General features: G+C 39.6%; 1 protein-coding gene across 14 annotated transcripts in view; it reads right to left on the minus strand.

Annotated features, from left to right (window-relative positions):
- SRCIN1 (SRC kinase signaling inhibitor 1) overlaps nt 1-15535 on the minus strand; it is a 608732-nt gene that overhangs the window by 335015 nt on the left and 258182 nt on the right. For 13 of the 14 annotated variants that reach the window (XM_077252278.1, XM_077252285.1, XM_077252294.1 and 10 more), the window contains exon 2: nt 7646-7929. The exons of the other annotated variant lie outside the window; for it this stretch is intronic. In XM_077252278.1, the coding sequence (XP_077108393.1) occupies nt 7646-7929 (284 nt within the window). The remainder of the gene's footprint in view (nt 1-7645; nt 7930-15535) is intronic. 14 annotated transcript variants of the gene reach the window in all.

Consider the following 15535-nt stretch of genomic DNA (forward strand, 5'->3'; position numbering starts at 1 on the left):
CATGTTACAGATACATATCATCATTAGGTTTGGATTTACATTTTCGGGGTGGGGGTGGGTAGAGTGGTAAGAAAATAATTGCAAGCGAGAGAATATGTTGTCCATGGTAACAAGGCAGATTTCCAGTTGTTATATGGAAAATTAAAGCAGCAACATCACTCATTGCAGTGCTGATAGCTATGGACATGGCACCTGAAATCCCTAGTAATCAGCTGATATTGTCTGGCCTGTTATTTGCGATTCATTCCAGCTGTGGGTGAAATGTTTTACTAAAGTATTTTTCCATTTATAGGTTTTTGGCCTATAATGAGCTGCACTAGCTTAAAATTATAAAATCACATTGTACTCACCCTTCTTGGGTACAGCGACGGTTCTCTGCAGCTGCACCGATCTCTGTTTACTGGCAGCAGCGTCTCAACTACAGCGCACATAACGTCTGCCCCAACATCACTGAGCTCAGTGGCCCAAACTGTCTACATTGCTTAGCTCGGTGATTGGCTGCAGTGGTGATGGGCACTATAGTGAAGATGTCACTACTGCAACCAGAAAATAGAGACCATAGCAGCAGCGGAGAGCCAGAGTTAGACCCGAGGAGAGTAAGTACTATATGATTTTATTAATTTAACTCTGTGAAGTCCATTAAAGGCCAGAAACCTGTAAGTGAAAAGCCACTTTAAATTAGTCCAAGTGTACTGTATAAAGCTTTGTCACTCAGCACCATTTCCACCAATGAAACTTAGCTGCAATATAAGGCTGCGTTCACATGTTCACATGCTGCAGTCAGGTTGCTTGTTTTGACACGATCGTTGTAGAAGTTGCAACATTTTTGCAATGATTTTGGAAAATGACAACAAGACGAAGCGTTTTGCCGTAGTTGCTTATGAACGAAGCCTGAGGCATAACCCATGGACAGATTTAGTGCTGTTCATATCTGAAAACAATGGACAATGAGTGTCCATAAAAGTTTATTGTGGTCTCTACTCTTATGATGTCACCCCAAGAAATAAAAAAAAAAAAACTAGAAAAAATAACCTGAGTCATTTCTTAAACCATAAACGTGGCAAAAAGGCCAAGATTGGTTCATTGTAGATCTGAAGTCATATGTTCAAATCCAATTAGCACATTGTATGGTGCTTACATTTAGACAGTAGACGTTCCCTTTTACAGTACTAGGTTTGGTAATTAATATTTCACTTATTTTAAACCGGTTGTCCACGATTCAGACAACTCTGTGTCAATCAGCATGTTTGCCCGGAGTAAAATACACTTATACTCACTTTTGGTGCCCGTCTGAAGGCAGGGAGTATTAAGCCAAGCACTGACTGGCAGCATGGATCTCATGACATAACAATATGACACGAGCCCTGGAAGAGTGTGCGCCGACACTACTGGAACAGTGCCAGCAATGGAGTTTCATATAGGTGTTATTATTTTACTAGCTGTAAACATGCTGATTGAGACATGGTTGTCTGAGTAGTGGACTACCCTTTTAATTAGTAATGAAAAGTCACAAAATTAACACCTACAATAAAAGGCAAAACTGGCGCTACATTGTTGCCATACAGTATGTGGGCACAATATAGCCACAGCTATGCCATGCATCTCTGTTATAGACCATCACTGGGCCAGTCTTAGGTATTATTTCCTCTTACCTCTGTCTTGTTCTTGTGCCCACGCTGGTTTACGGCTCATGCGTCTGCAGGCCCATATAAATACACAGATGTGAAATGGATAATGAATTAAGGGGAACCTGTCAGGCCATTTATGTCACCCTCTTTTAGGACAGTTTACAGTACTGACTATCGGCGGTCTGTCACTTACGGTATATGTGATTATGCTTTAATTTATAATTTGCTATGGAATGGCATGGTTTTAAGACAGCTCACCAAAATTCATGTCAAAAACACTTACCGTAAAATGTGATTTTAAAAAAGCCTCAGTGTTTAAATAGGAATATATATTGAACAAGGCAATTTTTTGTTGATTTTTTTTATATGAAATAGAGCTGTTAAAAAAACACAACAAATAATTGAATAAAAAAAGAATATTGATGTCCTTTTTCTTATTTTTCGATTACCACAGTTGTTCTTTTCTGAAATGAGTTGTAGTTTCCAAATAATGGAAAAAAATTCCAAATACGGTTAAATGGTTAATAAAGGTGCAATTCCGCCATTGCTTTGGGGTTTTGTTTTAACTGCGCTCATTAGGTAGTAAAAATGACCTGGCGATATCATTCTTCGGGTCAGTTTGAGTACGGCAATACCAATCACATACGTTTTTTTTCTTTTTACATTTTAGTGGTTGAAAATTTTCAGAAACATAACTTTTTAATTCTTCTATTAATGGACCTTTGTGAAAGCGTAATTTTGTACATTGAGATGTACTTTTTATTAATACCATTTTGGTGTACATACGTCATTTTGATTGCTTTTTAATGCATTTTTGTGTGAGAAATTTTTTTTATATATTTTATTAGTTCAGGCTGTTATGCAACGGCAATACCTAATATGTTTATTTTTTACAGCACACTAATTATATTTGTTGAAAACGTGGGTTATTTAAATTTTTATGTATTTTTTGACATTCTTGAAAAATATTTTTTCTGTTTTTACATTTTCAGTTCACCTCCGCCCTTTTCCAATAGGACTTAAACCTATGATTCCTTGATTGCCATTATAGTACAGTGCAATACTGTAGTATTGCACTGTATTGTGAAATTGCCGATTTCCTACAAAGTCCTGTGTGAGGCTGGGCTTTACGGGAGTTCTAACATGGCAGACACAGGGTCCGCCTGTACATGTATGGTGGGATTAAAGCAGTGTACAAGTCAGTCAGATTTTTGTGCCAAAATCATAAAAACCCTCCGTGTGAACATATCCTTACTATAAATGGGAATAAGCTGTCAATCATCGGCAGATGGGTTAGGGGGAGCGTGTATCTCATTGTTGACACAAAAAGAACACATTCTCACATAGATACGCTGGTGAAACCAACATGTCTTTCACTATTTTATGGCACTCTCACATAGGACACCACAACCTATTGGCACACACCTTAAATAATCATTACAAACGCTATGACAGGGATCCCAAACTTGTGGCTTGGAAGCCACCTGTGTCTCGCGGGCCTATGATGTGTGGCTCATGGCTGACTGCCAGCTTGGTGCCTTAGCACCATGTCTCACAAACCGCTATAAAGAGTAGGCTCCATATGGTGACTTTTGTGAGTAGCCTGCACAGAAGAGCAGATCTGGATGTGCATGTACTGGCCTTAGGGGTAGAGCAATAAATTAAGCTTGGTAAGCTGGAGGCAGGATAATACTGGCAGTCAAAGGATGTGTTTGGAGCTGGACGCAACAAAATGGTGGTAGTGCTTGATAGGAGAATACCGAATTGGGGCAAGGTGGGAACCCCTAAATTTAAGGATACTTCCTCCAATATGATTTCTGTGGAAAAGCTTTGCCTTTCATTATACCAGTAATGAGGATTCGGGTGTTGCTACTTTGAAGGGGCAGGAGTAGGGTGTCACTACTTTAGAGAGGGAGGTCTAGATGTGGCTCAAGACCCTCCCTCATAGCTGAATGTGGGTCTCCAGGTAAGTAAGGTTGGGGACCACTGCTCTAAGGTTACAAACATTTACTACAACCTTAAAATCATATATTTCACAAACTGGACAATGTAATTACAGTAATTACTAAACAATACACAATATGTATAACAATAGAGAAAAATATTCACGAGTGATGGAAAACAATTAGCCCAACCTGTCCAGGTACAGCAATGAGGATGGACTGGGTCATCTATTTCTACATGCACCCCTCTGCTGTACACATACATATTAATTGACTGCTACCACAAATAACACATATTAAAAAGGTGATTTCATTGCAAGGAAAGAAAATTAAAATTCTATTACCGTATTTTTTCTCGCTGCAACAGGGGACACTAATTGTTTCCTGTCAGCTAAACCCATTATTTTTGATTACAAAGTTATTTAAATCTCACGCTAAATAGATTTACATGGATATTTTTCACGAAACAATTATGTTGGATGATTGGGGCCAAATATATTTCATGAAAACGCTATTCTGCTAAGAAATGGACAAGAACAGGATTTTGCTATAAGTGACTAACAATACAGAAATACAGATGTACGTGGAAATAATGGAGATCTGAAATTGCCTGCAGGATAGCAAGCCGAAGTGTCATTTATCAGCCTGAAGCTTCTTGATCATCAGGAGATGCCCCATGAAAAATGTTCCCCATGCAGTTTACTGGAATAAAATACAAATCATAGCAACACAACAACCATCTCATAAAAGAAACGTGAGCACAGAATCTGGTTGTTTGGGATGCAGCAACAAGCTATGGAGATGGAAACGTCCTGGGGTCCAAATCAGCAATTATATACACATTATATCATATGTAAAGGTTTACTCTCATTATATTAAATGGTTAAAATTGGGAAGTGCAGCTAAGAACAAAAACATTTACATTTACTTGTTATTAAAAATCCTCTCTGCTGTCAAAGAACAGAGAGATTTATAATTTTGTTGCTCACTGCTTGTTGCCTCCTTTACAGGCCACCTCTGCAGTCTATCAGTGGTTGCTGGTCTCTTTAGCAAGGAGCACATCACTTACAAGCTCTATTCTATAGGGAACAAAATGATTGTTAATACGATAGCTCTGTCCCTATACAGCATCAAGTTGTCGGCCGCATACCCGCCAGTTACATGGAGTAATTTGCTACCTATATTGAACAAAGTGAACATGCGTCTTGGTAATATTTTGGGTGAATGCTGGCATATTTACATGAGCCGATTGGGAAAGAACATTAAACACGCTGATCGGCTCATCTACATGGGCCTTTATTGGTTAAAAACATGTAAACAAGTACATGTGTATACAGGTACAGGCAGTGGCTGAAATTCAGCCCTGGCATTTGAAATCACACAGGCCCATGTTGTCCCCATCCCCATGAACCAGATGGGATATATTCCTAATATTACCCTGGATGGAGGAAAGGAAGATTTACTACAAGATCAATATTTCTAATGATACCCGTGGCCTGCTGGGGTAAGTGATGGAGTCAGCAACTTTGTGCTCCATCACAACTCTTAACAGTATGGGTGTCTTGAGAGCACTGATTCTGTTAACAACATAGCAGACAAGGCGGCCCATGACCAGACAGACCCTTCTGGCATTTGTCAGAATTGCCGGATGGGCATTTCGGCCCTGTGTGTATATTATCAGTGGTAGCTGGATGACTGTACTCTTCTTCTGTAAGATCCATTCTGGTGGTTAGAACTGATGGTAGAAAAAATGTGTCAACTTTCAGTTATGTTTACACTGCAACAATGGTTCAGTGATGGACATGAGCAATCTTGTTGCAGCAGTCTGTTTGTTAGGCAATGTCCGCATGTGTTGCAGCTGTCTACCACCGTAAAACATGTAGCCCCAGGGCCTCGAAAACATTACGCCGAAAATATTCGGATAACATCATTATGCACATAAATGAGAGCCATGGGGAAGCATTTTTCATGACATCTAATATCGGAAGTGCTATAATGCTGTAAACGAACCCCTGGCATTGAGTGACAGCAGGCTTTAAAGCTCATCTGCTGTCAGTGAATGCCAGGGCCACCCCGTGACTGAAACCCAAACGCTGCCAGGGGGAATCAAGTGAATTTATTCCCGGCAGCAAGGGTGTCTAAGTGCGGGCGACGAGCAGGTTCGGAACACTAGTAATCTGCAGATTAACCCCACATCTGCAGGTTAATAGTGTTTTTTTACGTGACAGGTTCCCTTTAAATGGGTTAAATTGCAATATGTTTGTGAAAACAAGCAACTTACTAATTATTTTGATGTTATTAAAAATCTTGTTCTCAAGTATTGAGGTATTCTTCATTTTATAGTTTACCGCTTGTTGTCTATATTATCACTAACCACTGCAGTCTATCAGAGGTGGCCAATCTCCTAGACAAGAAATGCAACACTTACAAGCTCTTTCTAAGGCTACTTTCACACAACAGGTTTTTTGTTTCAGGCACAATCCGGCTAATTTTCTAAAAAACGGATCTGTCACAAATAGCGAAAAACTGAAGCGATGGATCTCTTTTTTTGCTGGATCCGTTTTTTGTTTTTCACCCGGGAATACAGTGACTTCCTGTTCCAGGGGGGGGGGGGGGGGAGAGAGAGAGAGAGAGGGAGAGAGAGAGATTGATTCCACAATGGAAAATGCAAGATTTATGTTAAAAACTCGATCCGGATGCCGGATTCGGCTATTTATACCTGCGTTTCATACATTTTTGGCCGGATCAGTCGTTGAGCGGTTTTCCGCCAGAGAGAAAAAACGTTGCTCTGAATGTTTTTTCCGTCCGCATGAAATCTAATTTTTGATGGATCCGGCAAAAAACGGATGAAACGTTGGGACATTAGGCGCAATCCAGTGCTAATACAACTCTATGAGAAAAAAACGAATCTGGTGGAAAAAAAAGGATCCGTTTTTTTACAAATTCGCCGGATTGTGCCTGATGCAAAAAACCTGATGTGTGAAACTAGCCTTAGGCTACTTTGACACGTCAGGTTTTTTGCATCAGGCACAATCCGGCGAATTTTCAAAAAAACTGATCCTTTTTTTTTCTGCTGGATCTGTTTTTTTCTCATAGAATTGTATTAGTACCGGATTGTGCCTGATGTCCCAGCGTTTCATCCGTTTTTTGCCGGATCTGGCAAAAATTGCCAGTCCGGCGGCCGGAGAAAACGTCCAGAGGAACTTTTTTTGTTGCGGCGAAAAACCTGATGGAGCTGGAATCGGCGCCGTCCGGCTTTTCTGACAATGGACGCCTATGGGAGCTGGATGCGAGACCGCTACATCATCACAGGTCATTGCCACGATGCATTACTGGGACTGGCAGCATCACGACCATCGCGAGGAGCAGGAAGGCTGCGGCAGACGCCGGAAGGTGAGAATATCACGATTTTTTATTTTTGTTTATTTTTTTTTTACATTATATCTTTATCCCGGATCCGGAAGAAAAGCTGATTAAAAACTGATTGCGCCGGATCCAACAATCCGTCCCGCCACCGGATTATGCGTGACGGCGCGGGACGAATGTGTGAAAGTAGCCTAATAGAGCTTGTAAGCCCATTCCTGAAACTGGATGGATCACTGGATCTGGTCAGCTTCAGTGCCACTGCTCTACTCCAAGGCTGCAGATGCAAAACTGCCTCTGACTGCAGAATTGGAGAACACACAGTTCGCACCAGCGGAGTGACAATGCTTCTAGTACTGACTGACAATCAATCAGGAGCACATGCCCCTGGAAACAGGAAGTGGGGAGGCTAGGGAGCAGCGTGTTCCTAGAAACATTCCCTTTAAGCTGCTTGTTATAATGTGACCACCACATCATTAGTAGTGATGTACCAATGTAATATTGTGATATTGCAATCTCGGTGGGGCAAAGTTGCCCTATAGCCCTAATCTTATACTTGTATTATTGGCTGTATCACACTATCTACAACAAAGAGCATGAAGTGATAATGAAGTAAATGTGAGTAAATTTGTATGCTATGGTAGAGAGAATACTACCTTTTTAGATGTTACAATATTTATCAGGAAAAAATGTTGATGGCCCTGTTCTCACCTGATCTCGAATCCTTTCCTGCTGACCGCGGATGGTCAAGGCATGTTGAGGGTATTTGTTCTTTAGATGATCCATGAAGGCATCTCTCTTTCTTTCCATGTCAGACTTCTGGAGATTGGTTAGTGCCTCCAGGCTCTGGGCAGCAATCACTGTGTGCCGGCGCTCGGAAGTGTGCACCAAGCCCACATTAGAAAAACGCCTTGTCCCGTTACCGAGAGTACGGTACTCTCGAGGGTATTCAGCATCGTCCGCAGAGATCATGTGTGTCCCAGACCGGCTGGAATCTGCAGAAAGGTAATAGAACAGGAAAAAAACATTAACAAACACTGAGTGGTCAGCCCGCCTTTGGGCCTACAGTATATGTAACTGTTGAAAGGATTTTGATCCTCTGTGGGATCACAATGCATTAGACATGCATATAGGTCAGACTCTTAAAGGCATGAGAGCACTGCTGACAGAAACACGACTAGGCAGGTTATTCCTTTAGGATATGAGCATAGTAAAGTATTCTTTAAGATCAGGTAATGAATTCTATGAAGAGTTGGGCTTTCACTATGGAGAATGATATGCTTGGGATTTCTAGTTCAGTTTCCGTTAGTTACAGTTACTATCATCTCTATTGCAGTATTGAGAAATTACACTTATCTGTTAATTCTATGATTATTATTATAAAAACTGGTTGTTTAAAAAAGTATCATCATCAGTTGTCATGTAAGTGGTCTCTTGAAATATACAAAAATGATTTCCACATAACAGTGGTAGCCATTGTGTCCCTTGGAGTGTCCTAATAAGTGGTTTGGAATTAGCAATCTTTTTAATACTTTTATAGCCCATCAATTTGACAGGTTTTAAAGGATAGGTGGGGGCACTACTTGATTGCAGTAATTGGTACCATAACAAACGACAAATTAGAAACATGCTGTCACGAATCATTTAGAGTTTCATGGTGGCTCTGGGTCTGTTAAAATGTAATTGTATTATTTTCATATAATTACATACTGGAGATCAATATAACAATTTTGCAGATGAAAACTTTTACTGTACCACTGCAGATGTAGAATCTTAGAATAATCAAGACTAATAATCATGAATAAAAAGTTAAATCCATTAGAAAGTTTCTTGGTCATATAAATATTTTGAGAAATCTAGATTTTAAAGAAAATTCTACCTGAACACTTCACAGCGTTGGAAGGTATAGGCTTTGTCAGCATTTCCTTTAAACCTTCCAAAAGAAATCTTGTTGGACCTAGCCAGCTTTCCTCAGCTCCTACTCTAGTATGTTATAATGAATGCAATATGATTTTATATCAACTCGAAGAAAATGTTGTAGATTCAGGACATCAAAGAATGTGGATATTCTCCTAGCCATTTTGTAAAACTGCATATTATATAATTTTTAAAATGTAGATTTAAAAAAAAAAAAATTGCACAATTATAAATGCACCAAGTGCAATTTTTTGTATGGATGTCTTTTATTAAGGAATGTAGAGAAGAAATTGTCCTTTTGCTCTGACCTAATTACAGATGCGAAAGCTGGACAAAAAAGAAACAAGACAAAAGAAGAATCAATGCCATTGACATATGGTGCTAGGGAAGGATGCTATCAATATCATGGATGGCAAAGAAAACAAGTAACTGTTGGAAAAAAATCAAGCCAGACCTATCACTTGAAGCAAGGATCATCAAGCTACAACTTGCCTACTTTAGCTTAATCCTAAGAATAGAGAAATGACTGTAGAAGGACATCACAGCCAGAAGAGTAGAAGGTACAAGGCAAAGAGGAAGACCAGCAACCCGATGACTTGATACTATCAAGATAATGGTGGAGAAGACTCTGGTGGAACTATCTAGGCTTGCACAAGATCGATCTTGCTAAAGATCGTTCATCCATTGAGTCGACATGGCTCAAGATCGAGCCGAAGTCTGTTAAATAACAATATTGTCCTGTCAGTATCCCATATAAAGCTGGGGATGATGGAACTTTATCTTTTGAAGCAGCTTCTCCATGTTTGGTTGAGGACATTGGTAATTGTACAGTTTGACTTTACAAACTCAAGTTCTGAACCAAAACCAACACATCCTGTGAAATGGAAAACATGGAGTCTATCTGGCTTTTTAACTTTTTTTTATCCAATCTCCCTACAATAATAATTGAGAACTGAACAGAGTATAATGATCATCATAAAATCTTCCTCTTATTGCTGCTGACAATGATTTGCATTAAAACCAAGGAGAATAGCATCTGCTTCATCTGTTATCTATTTATTTCTTTACCCTGATGTGAAGCTGAGGAGCCATTGTTAAGCTTTTCCAGCAATCTTTTTCTGTGAGTTTTCTGTCTTCTTAACCTTGATTCATTATTCATTTTAACAAAGGAGAAGAGGATTCATCCCTGCTCTTAATTATTTATCTATTACATATCATTGCTGCTGCAATGTGGAGGTGAATTTTTATTAAGTTTTGCTCATATACATATAGTGTAAGATAACTTTTTGTGATTCTAGAAGACACGGTTGCATTTACGACAAAACTTTTTTGGGAATTGCGATTTTTGCGACATTTATTTTAAATACCTAAGCAAACTTTGTCAGTATTTTATACCATTTCTTACACACACCATTTTTTGCATCTACGCCAAAACTTAAAAAGGACTAGAAAAGGTGCATGTCAACCGTGTGAAGTATGACATATTTATCAAAGCATTTCTACAGAAAAGTAGCAAAAAAGTCACATTGTCTAGACAGGTCATAGCTGAACACCTTAAGGTGTAGAAAAAAGACATTTGCGTTGCAGCCATTTTTAACATGCATGCAAAGTTTAACTTTTTTGTCAAAATTTGACAATTATTTGACACTTTGGTCTTCTGTTCTTTTCTAACATTAGGAATTGTACCAATATGCGTGCTTAAAAGCCTAAATATGAACAAAATAATTTTGCATTGTCTTGTGACATTTGGCACATTGGTCTCAGGCTTCTCTCTAACATTCTGAATAAAATTGCGGTGTTTAATTTGTGCCAAATTAGTCTTTAAGGTGTGACATTTAATAAATATGGAGTAACAGAGTAAAAATGAGTACACTAAAGACTTCACTTTAGTGGAGATATCATGGTACCTGGGCTGCACTTGTGGGAATGAAGAATTGTCGATGGTATGAAATTCAAGTTTTTATTACACCAATGCAAAACGCAATGTCAAGGTGGAAAAAAAATATATGTGTTTGTTTTTTTTTCACTAAAGTAAATTACTATCTGGAAGAATTTTTCCTCAAGCCACGGGGCTGCAGGTGCAGATTCAAATACTCTTATAGGTGTTGTGTCCCTACAGAACCACCCAAGGCGAGCACTACCATTGCTCTCTCTCTCATTTCTTTTGAGGCATTGTCCTATTGTGCACTTCTATTCTGACTTCATAACCATGCTGCAGGTGTGGGGGCCTTCATACAGCGTTTCTATGGATGTCGGTATAAAGCCAGTACTCACACCAAAAACTTCATTAGAAAGCTTTAACTCGACTGCAGAGGCACGTTATGAAAAGTCCAGAAGAAGTTTATTCTTTGGCTGAATTCTTGTATTGTGCACAACAGTAACAACAGTAGCTGCAACAGCTGCAGTAGATAGAATGACAATTCTGAACCAGAGAAACACAAAGATGAACCTAGCAAGAAGGCTGACAACACTAACTGAGGAAGAAAGGAGAATGCATTTACATCAGAGCTGGGCTATATGGAGAGAGAAAGGACACATTTCTAAAAGGCAAACTGATTCCATAGCAGTGTAATAGAAACAATACTATGATAATACAATACTGTATGATTCCCATGTCCTGGGAAATGAGAGCTTCGGTCATAAGTTATAACTAGACCTTTGCACTAAAGAATTGCCACAAATTATTTGTTCCAAATGTATTGCAGCATCAGTACATCCTTGTATCAAGGCTGTGATGGAGGTTCCAGAGATGAACTTCTTTACCAGGCTACCTAATAGATAATGTGAATGGTCCCTTGAGCCAGAGAAGAGTGCCTATGCTCTGTTGGATCAGAACCAGTTATTACGTGATCATATATTCTTGGCTAGCAGAAAGTTCCCCCTGTTATAACACCCAGTCACCCAGTCTCTGAAGGTTGACTCATGACTACCAGGCTTCATTTGCAAAAGGTGTTCCATCTTCATGAAACAACTCCTTTAAAAGGTAAAGCACTCTCGGGTATTCTGGTTACTTCCGAATAAGAATTTGCCTAGATATTATAATACTGACAAATGTGCCAAATATCACTGGTAATAAAATCCACTTGTGAGATGATAGGCAGTAAAAAAGGAAGTAATATATTGTATGTTAAGCAGTAATGGGTATACTTGTAAAATATCTGAAATGACTTCATATTTCACAAGATTGATGTGGGGATTAACTTATGTTGTCAATGATCATTAAATACACGTGTACCCATGTAGTCAGGTTGACTTATACTTGGCCTGTTTTGGAACATATGCTACTTTATGAGGCGGAGAAGGGAGGTTTATGAACAGTGGAATAGGCATGTCTTTTGTGTATGTCGGTATTGATGTACATAACACATAATATATCGTTAATACTTTAGGAATGCAGCATACCATGCAAAAATTGCACTGCAATGCAGCTGGAAGCTATATGTGCGTATTGAACTATTTATGTGAGGTCTGAGCCCAACATTTATGAGCAGTTTTGGTACCATCAAAATTGCTAACCAAGTTGTTCATGGCACCTTGGGTGCAGATTATAACACAAATTACTGTTCTTCAATGTATGGCTCTCCAGCTGCTATAAAACTGCAACTCTCAGCATGTCCAGACAGCTGTAGCTGGGAGATGTAGATTTTAAACAATTGAAAAGCCATGAGTTAAAGACTACTCAAGTAGAGAAAAGCAAGAATTACAATTCAGAAAGCATGCACTATAAGAACCTCATATAAATAAATTACACCCAAAATTTAATTGAACCCAATTTGTGGTACGTCTGTTGGAGTTGTGGAGGATTTTCTCCCTTTTATTGAAGAATGGCTGTTTATTGACCTATTGATTAACTGTCTCTGCACTCTTTTATTCATCCACATCTTCTTCAAGCCTCATTAAATCTAATGGACATAAAGTACTGTGCACAAGTTTTAGGAAGGTGTGGAAATATGCTGCAAAGTAAAACTGCTTTAAAAAATAGGACTGTTAATGGTTTATTTTTTTATCAATTAACAAAATGCAAAGTGAATGAACAAAAGGTGTTTTTACCTTTTGCATGTATTTTATAAGCTTTGGGGTCTTTGCAATTCATTATTCTCCTTGACAACAAGTTTACCTTTTTAGCACTTTTGCCCCTTAGCATCTGGTACTTTATCTTTTGATGCTGTAAGGGGTTTTATATATTGTCATATACTACTATTTATATTCCGTAACTCTGAATATACATTTGATATTATGAGGTTCAGTGTTTCTGTAAGTCAGTTCTATAGGCAGGTGTACTTTGATTCAACCATGTATTGCTTGAACACTGAACATACTGTATATCCATCACTCTACACAATGCATTGGAATTGTCGTTATGCAAAATATGCACTTCTTTGGATGTTTAAATGTCACCAGTAACCTGCTATATACTGTTCTTGAATTTTTCATTTTCATTTTCAGACATTTTTCATTTAATTTTCATTTAATTAATTTAAATGATTATGGTCCTTGTTAAAGGGCCACTGTCACCCCCCTCCAGCCATTATAAACTAAAAGAGCCACCATGTGCAGCAGTAATGCTGCATTCTAACAAGGTGGCTCTTTTAGTTTTTGATTCAGTTATTCCCTAAATAAAGCGTTTTAAAATTTGTACAAAATAACCTGTCCTTAGACCTGGAGGCGGTCCGAAGCTTCCTCGGTGAATCTCCCAACGGCCGTCACTCTTCTCTTCTGGGGATGTGGTCGCCGCCCCCTGAGCGCTGTTTCTTCTTAAATCCGGCGCCTGCGCTGTGCGTGCCTGCCTGGGGCAGGCGCAGTCTTCATTGTCCTTCATAGCTCAGATCCAGGGTGCCGGACTGCGCCTGTGCGGGCAGTGCGGGCAGTGCGGCCACCCTGTTGCTGAATCCCCGCACTGTGTTATTCATTATGCACAGTGCGGGGCTGGTGTTCCTGGGCATGCACACTGCGCTGTTCAGACGCTCCCCCGGTCCCCCGCCTTCCAGCATTGCCGGAATATACAGGTTTCCTTGCCGGCGTTTGGAACAGCCACAAAGAACAAAGCTGGAAGGCGGGGGACCTGGGGAGCGTCTGAACAGCGCAGTGCGCATGCCCAGGAACACCAGCCCCGCACTGTGCATAATGAATAACACAGTGCGGGTCGGGGATTCAGCAACAGGGTGGCCGCATTGCCCGCACAGGCGCAGTCCGGCACCCTGGATCCGAGCTATGAAGGACAATGAAGACTGCGCCTGCCCCAGGCAGGCACGCACAGCGCAGGCGCCGGATTTAAGAAGAAACAGCGCTCAGGGGGCGGCGACCACATCCCCAGAAGAGAAGAGTGACGGCCGTTGGGAGATTCACCGAGGAAGCTTCGGACCGCCTCCAGGTCTAAGGACAGGTATTTAGGGCAAATTTTAAAACGCTTTATTGAGGGAATAACTGAATCAAAAACTAAAAGAGCCACCTTGTTAGAATGCAGCATTACTGCTGCACAAGGTGGCTCTTTTAGTTTATAACGGCTGGAGGGGGTGACAGTGGCCCTTTAACACCATTTTGTGTCTAGGTGATCATTGATTTAAAGAGGTATAATAACACACTTTAAGAGTTTAGGTAGGTGTATTAAAGGGAACCTGACAGCTGATACATGCTGCCCGATCTATGGGCAGCATTTACCAGATACTAGTTGCATGATTTCAGCCATATAAGTTTCAATCTGAAACACTGTAACATTTTATAGAAATGCATAGTTTAAAAGCTACTGGGGACCGAGACTGCAAAGTGGACTAGTCGGTCAGCTGCGTCCGCAGCGGCTTCTCCCCACCCACTGCCCTGTAGTGTCTCTCATGACAACAGTGGTTCTCCTTTTTCTACCACACTTTTTCCTTCCACTCAACTTTCCATTAATATGCTTGGATACAGCACTATTTAGCAATGACCTTTTGTGGCTTACCCTCCTTGTGGAGTGTGTCAGTGACTGCCTTCTGGACATCTGTCAAGTCAGCAGTCTTCCCCATGATTGTGGAGCCCACTGAAACAGACTATGGGAATTTTTTAAACGCTTAGGAAGCCTTTGCAGGTGTTTTTTGTTAATTATTCTAATTTACTGAGTTAATGACTTTTGGGTTTTCATTGGCTGTAAGCCATCATCATCAACATTAACAGAAATAAACACTTGAAATAGATCACTCTGTAAAGACTCTATATAATACATGAGTTTCACTTTTTGTATTGAATAACTGAAATAAATTAACTTTTCGATGATATTATAATTTTGTGAGAAGCACCTGTATATTTGCAGATTACGATCTGCATATTCATTTGATCACATTAGCAGAGGTTGATTGGATTAATATTTCTTTATAGCACATTTTGACAATTAGTTTCCAAACATGAAATTCTCTCATAAAGGAAAATTATTTTAGTTTCCACCTTATTTTCAAATTGTCTTTTGTGTGACATATTCCCCCTTGGTGTTGCAGAATTTACATGCATATGTCATCTACAATGTAGAAAATGCACAAGCCAAAAAATTATTTACTGTATTTTTTAAAATTTTATACGTGACTCCTTTTGTTTTCAGTGAAATGTAAATGTTATTTCTAGCAAAATATGTATTGTGACTTGTAGCATGTTATGTCGCTGTAATTCTTGTGTACCATTGGCATTACACCTTCCCTGTAGTGAAAGAGACACCTATAT

The sequence above is a fragment of the Ranitomeya variabilis genome, chromosome 4 (genome assembly GCF_051348905.1).
Source record: "Ranitomeya variabilis isolate aRanVar5 chromosome 4, aRanVar5.hap1, whole genome shotgun sequence".
Lineage (NCBI taxonomy): Eukaryota > Metazoa > Chordata > Amphibia > Anura > Dendrobatidae > Ranitomeya > Ranitomeya variabilis.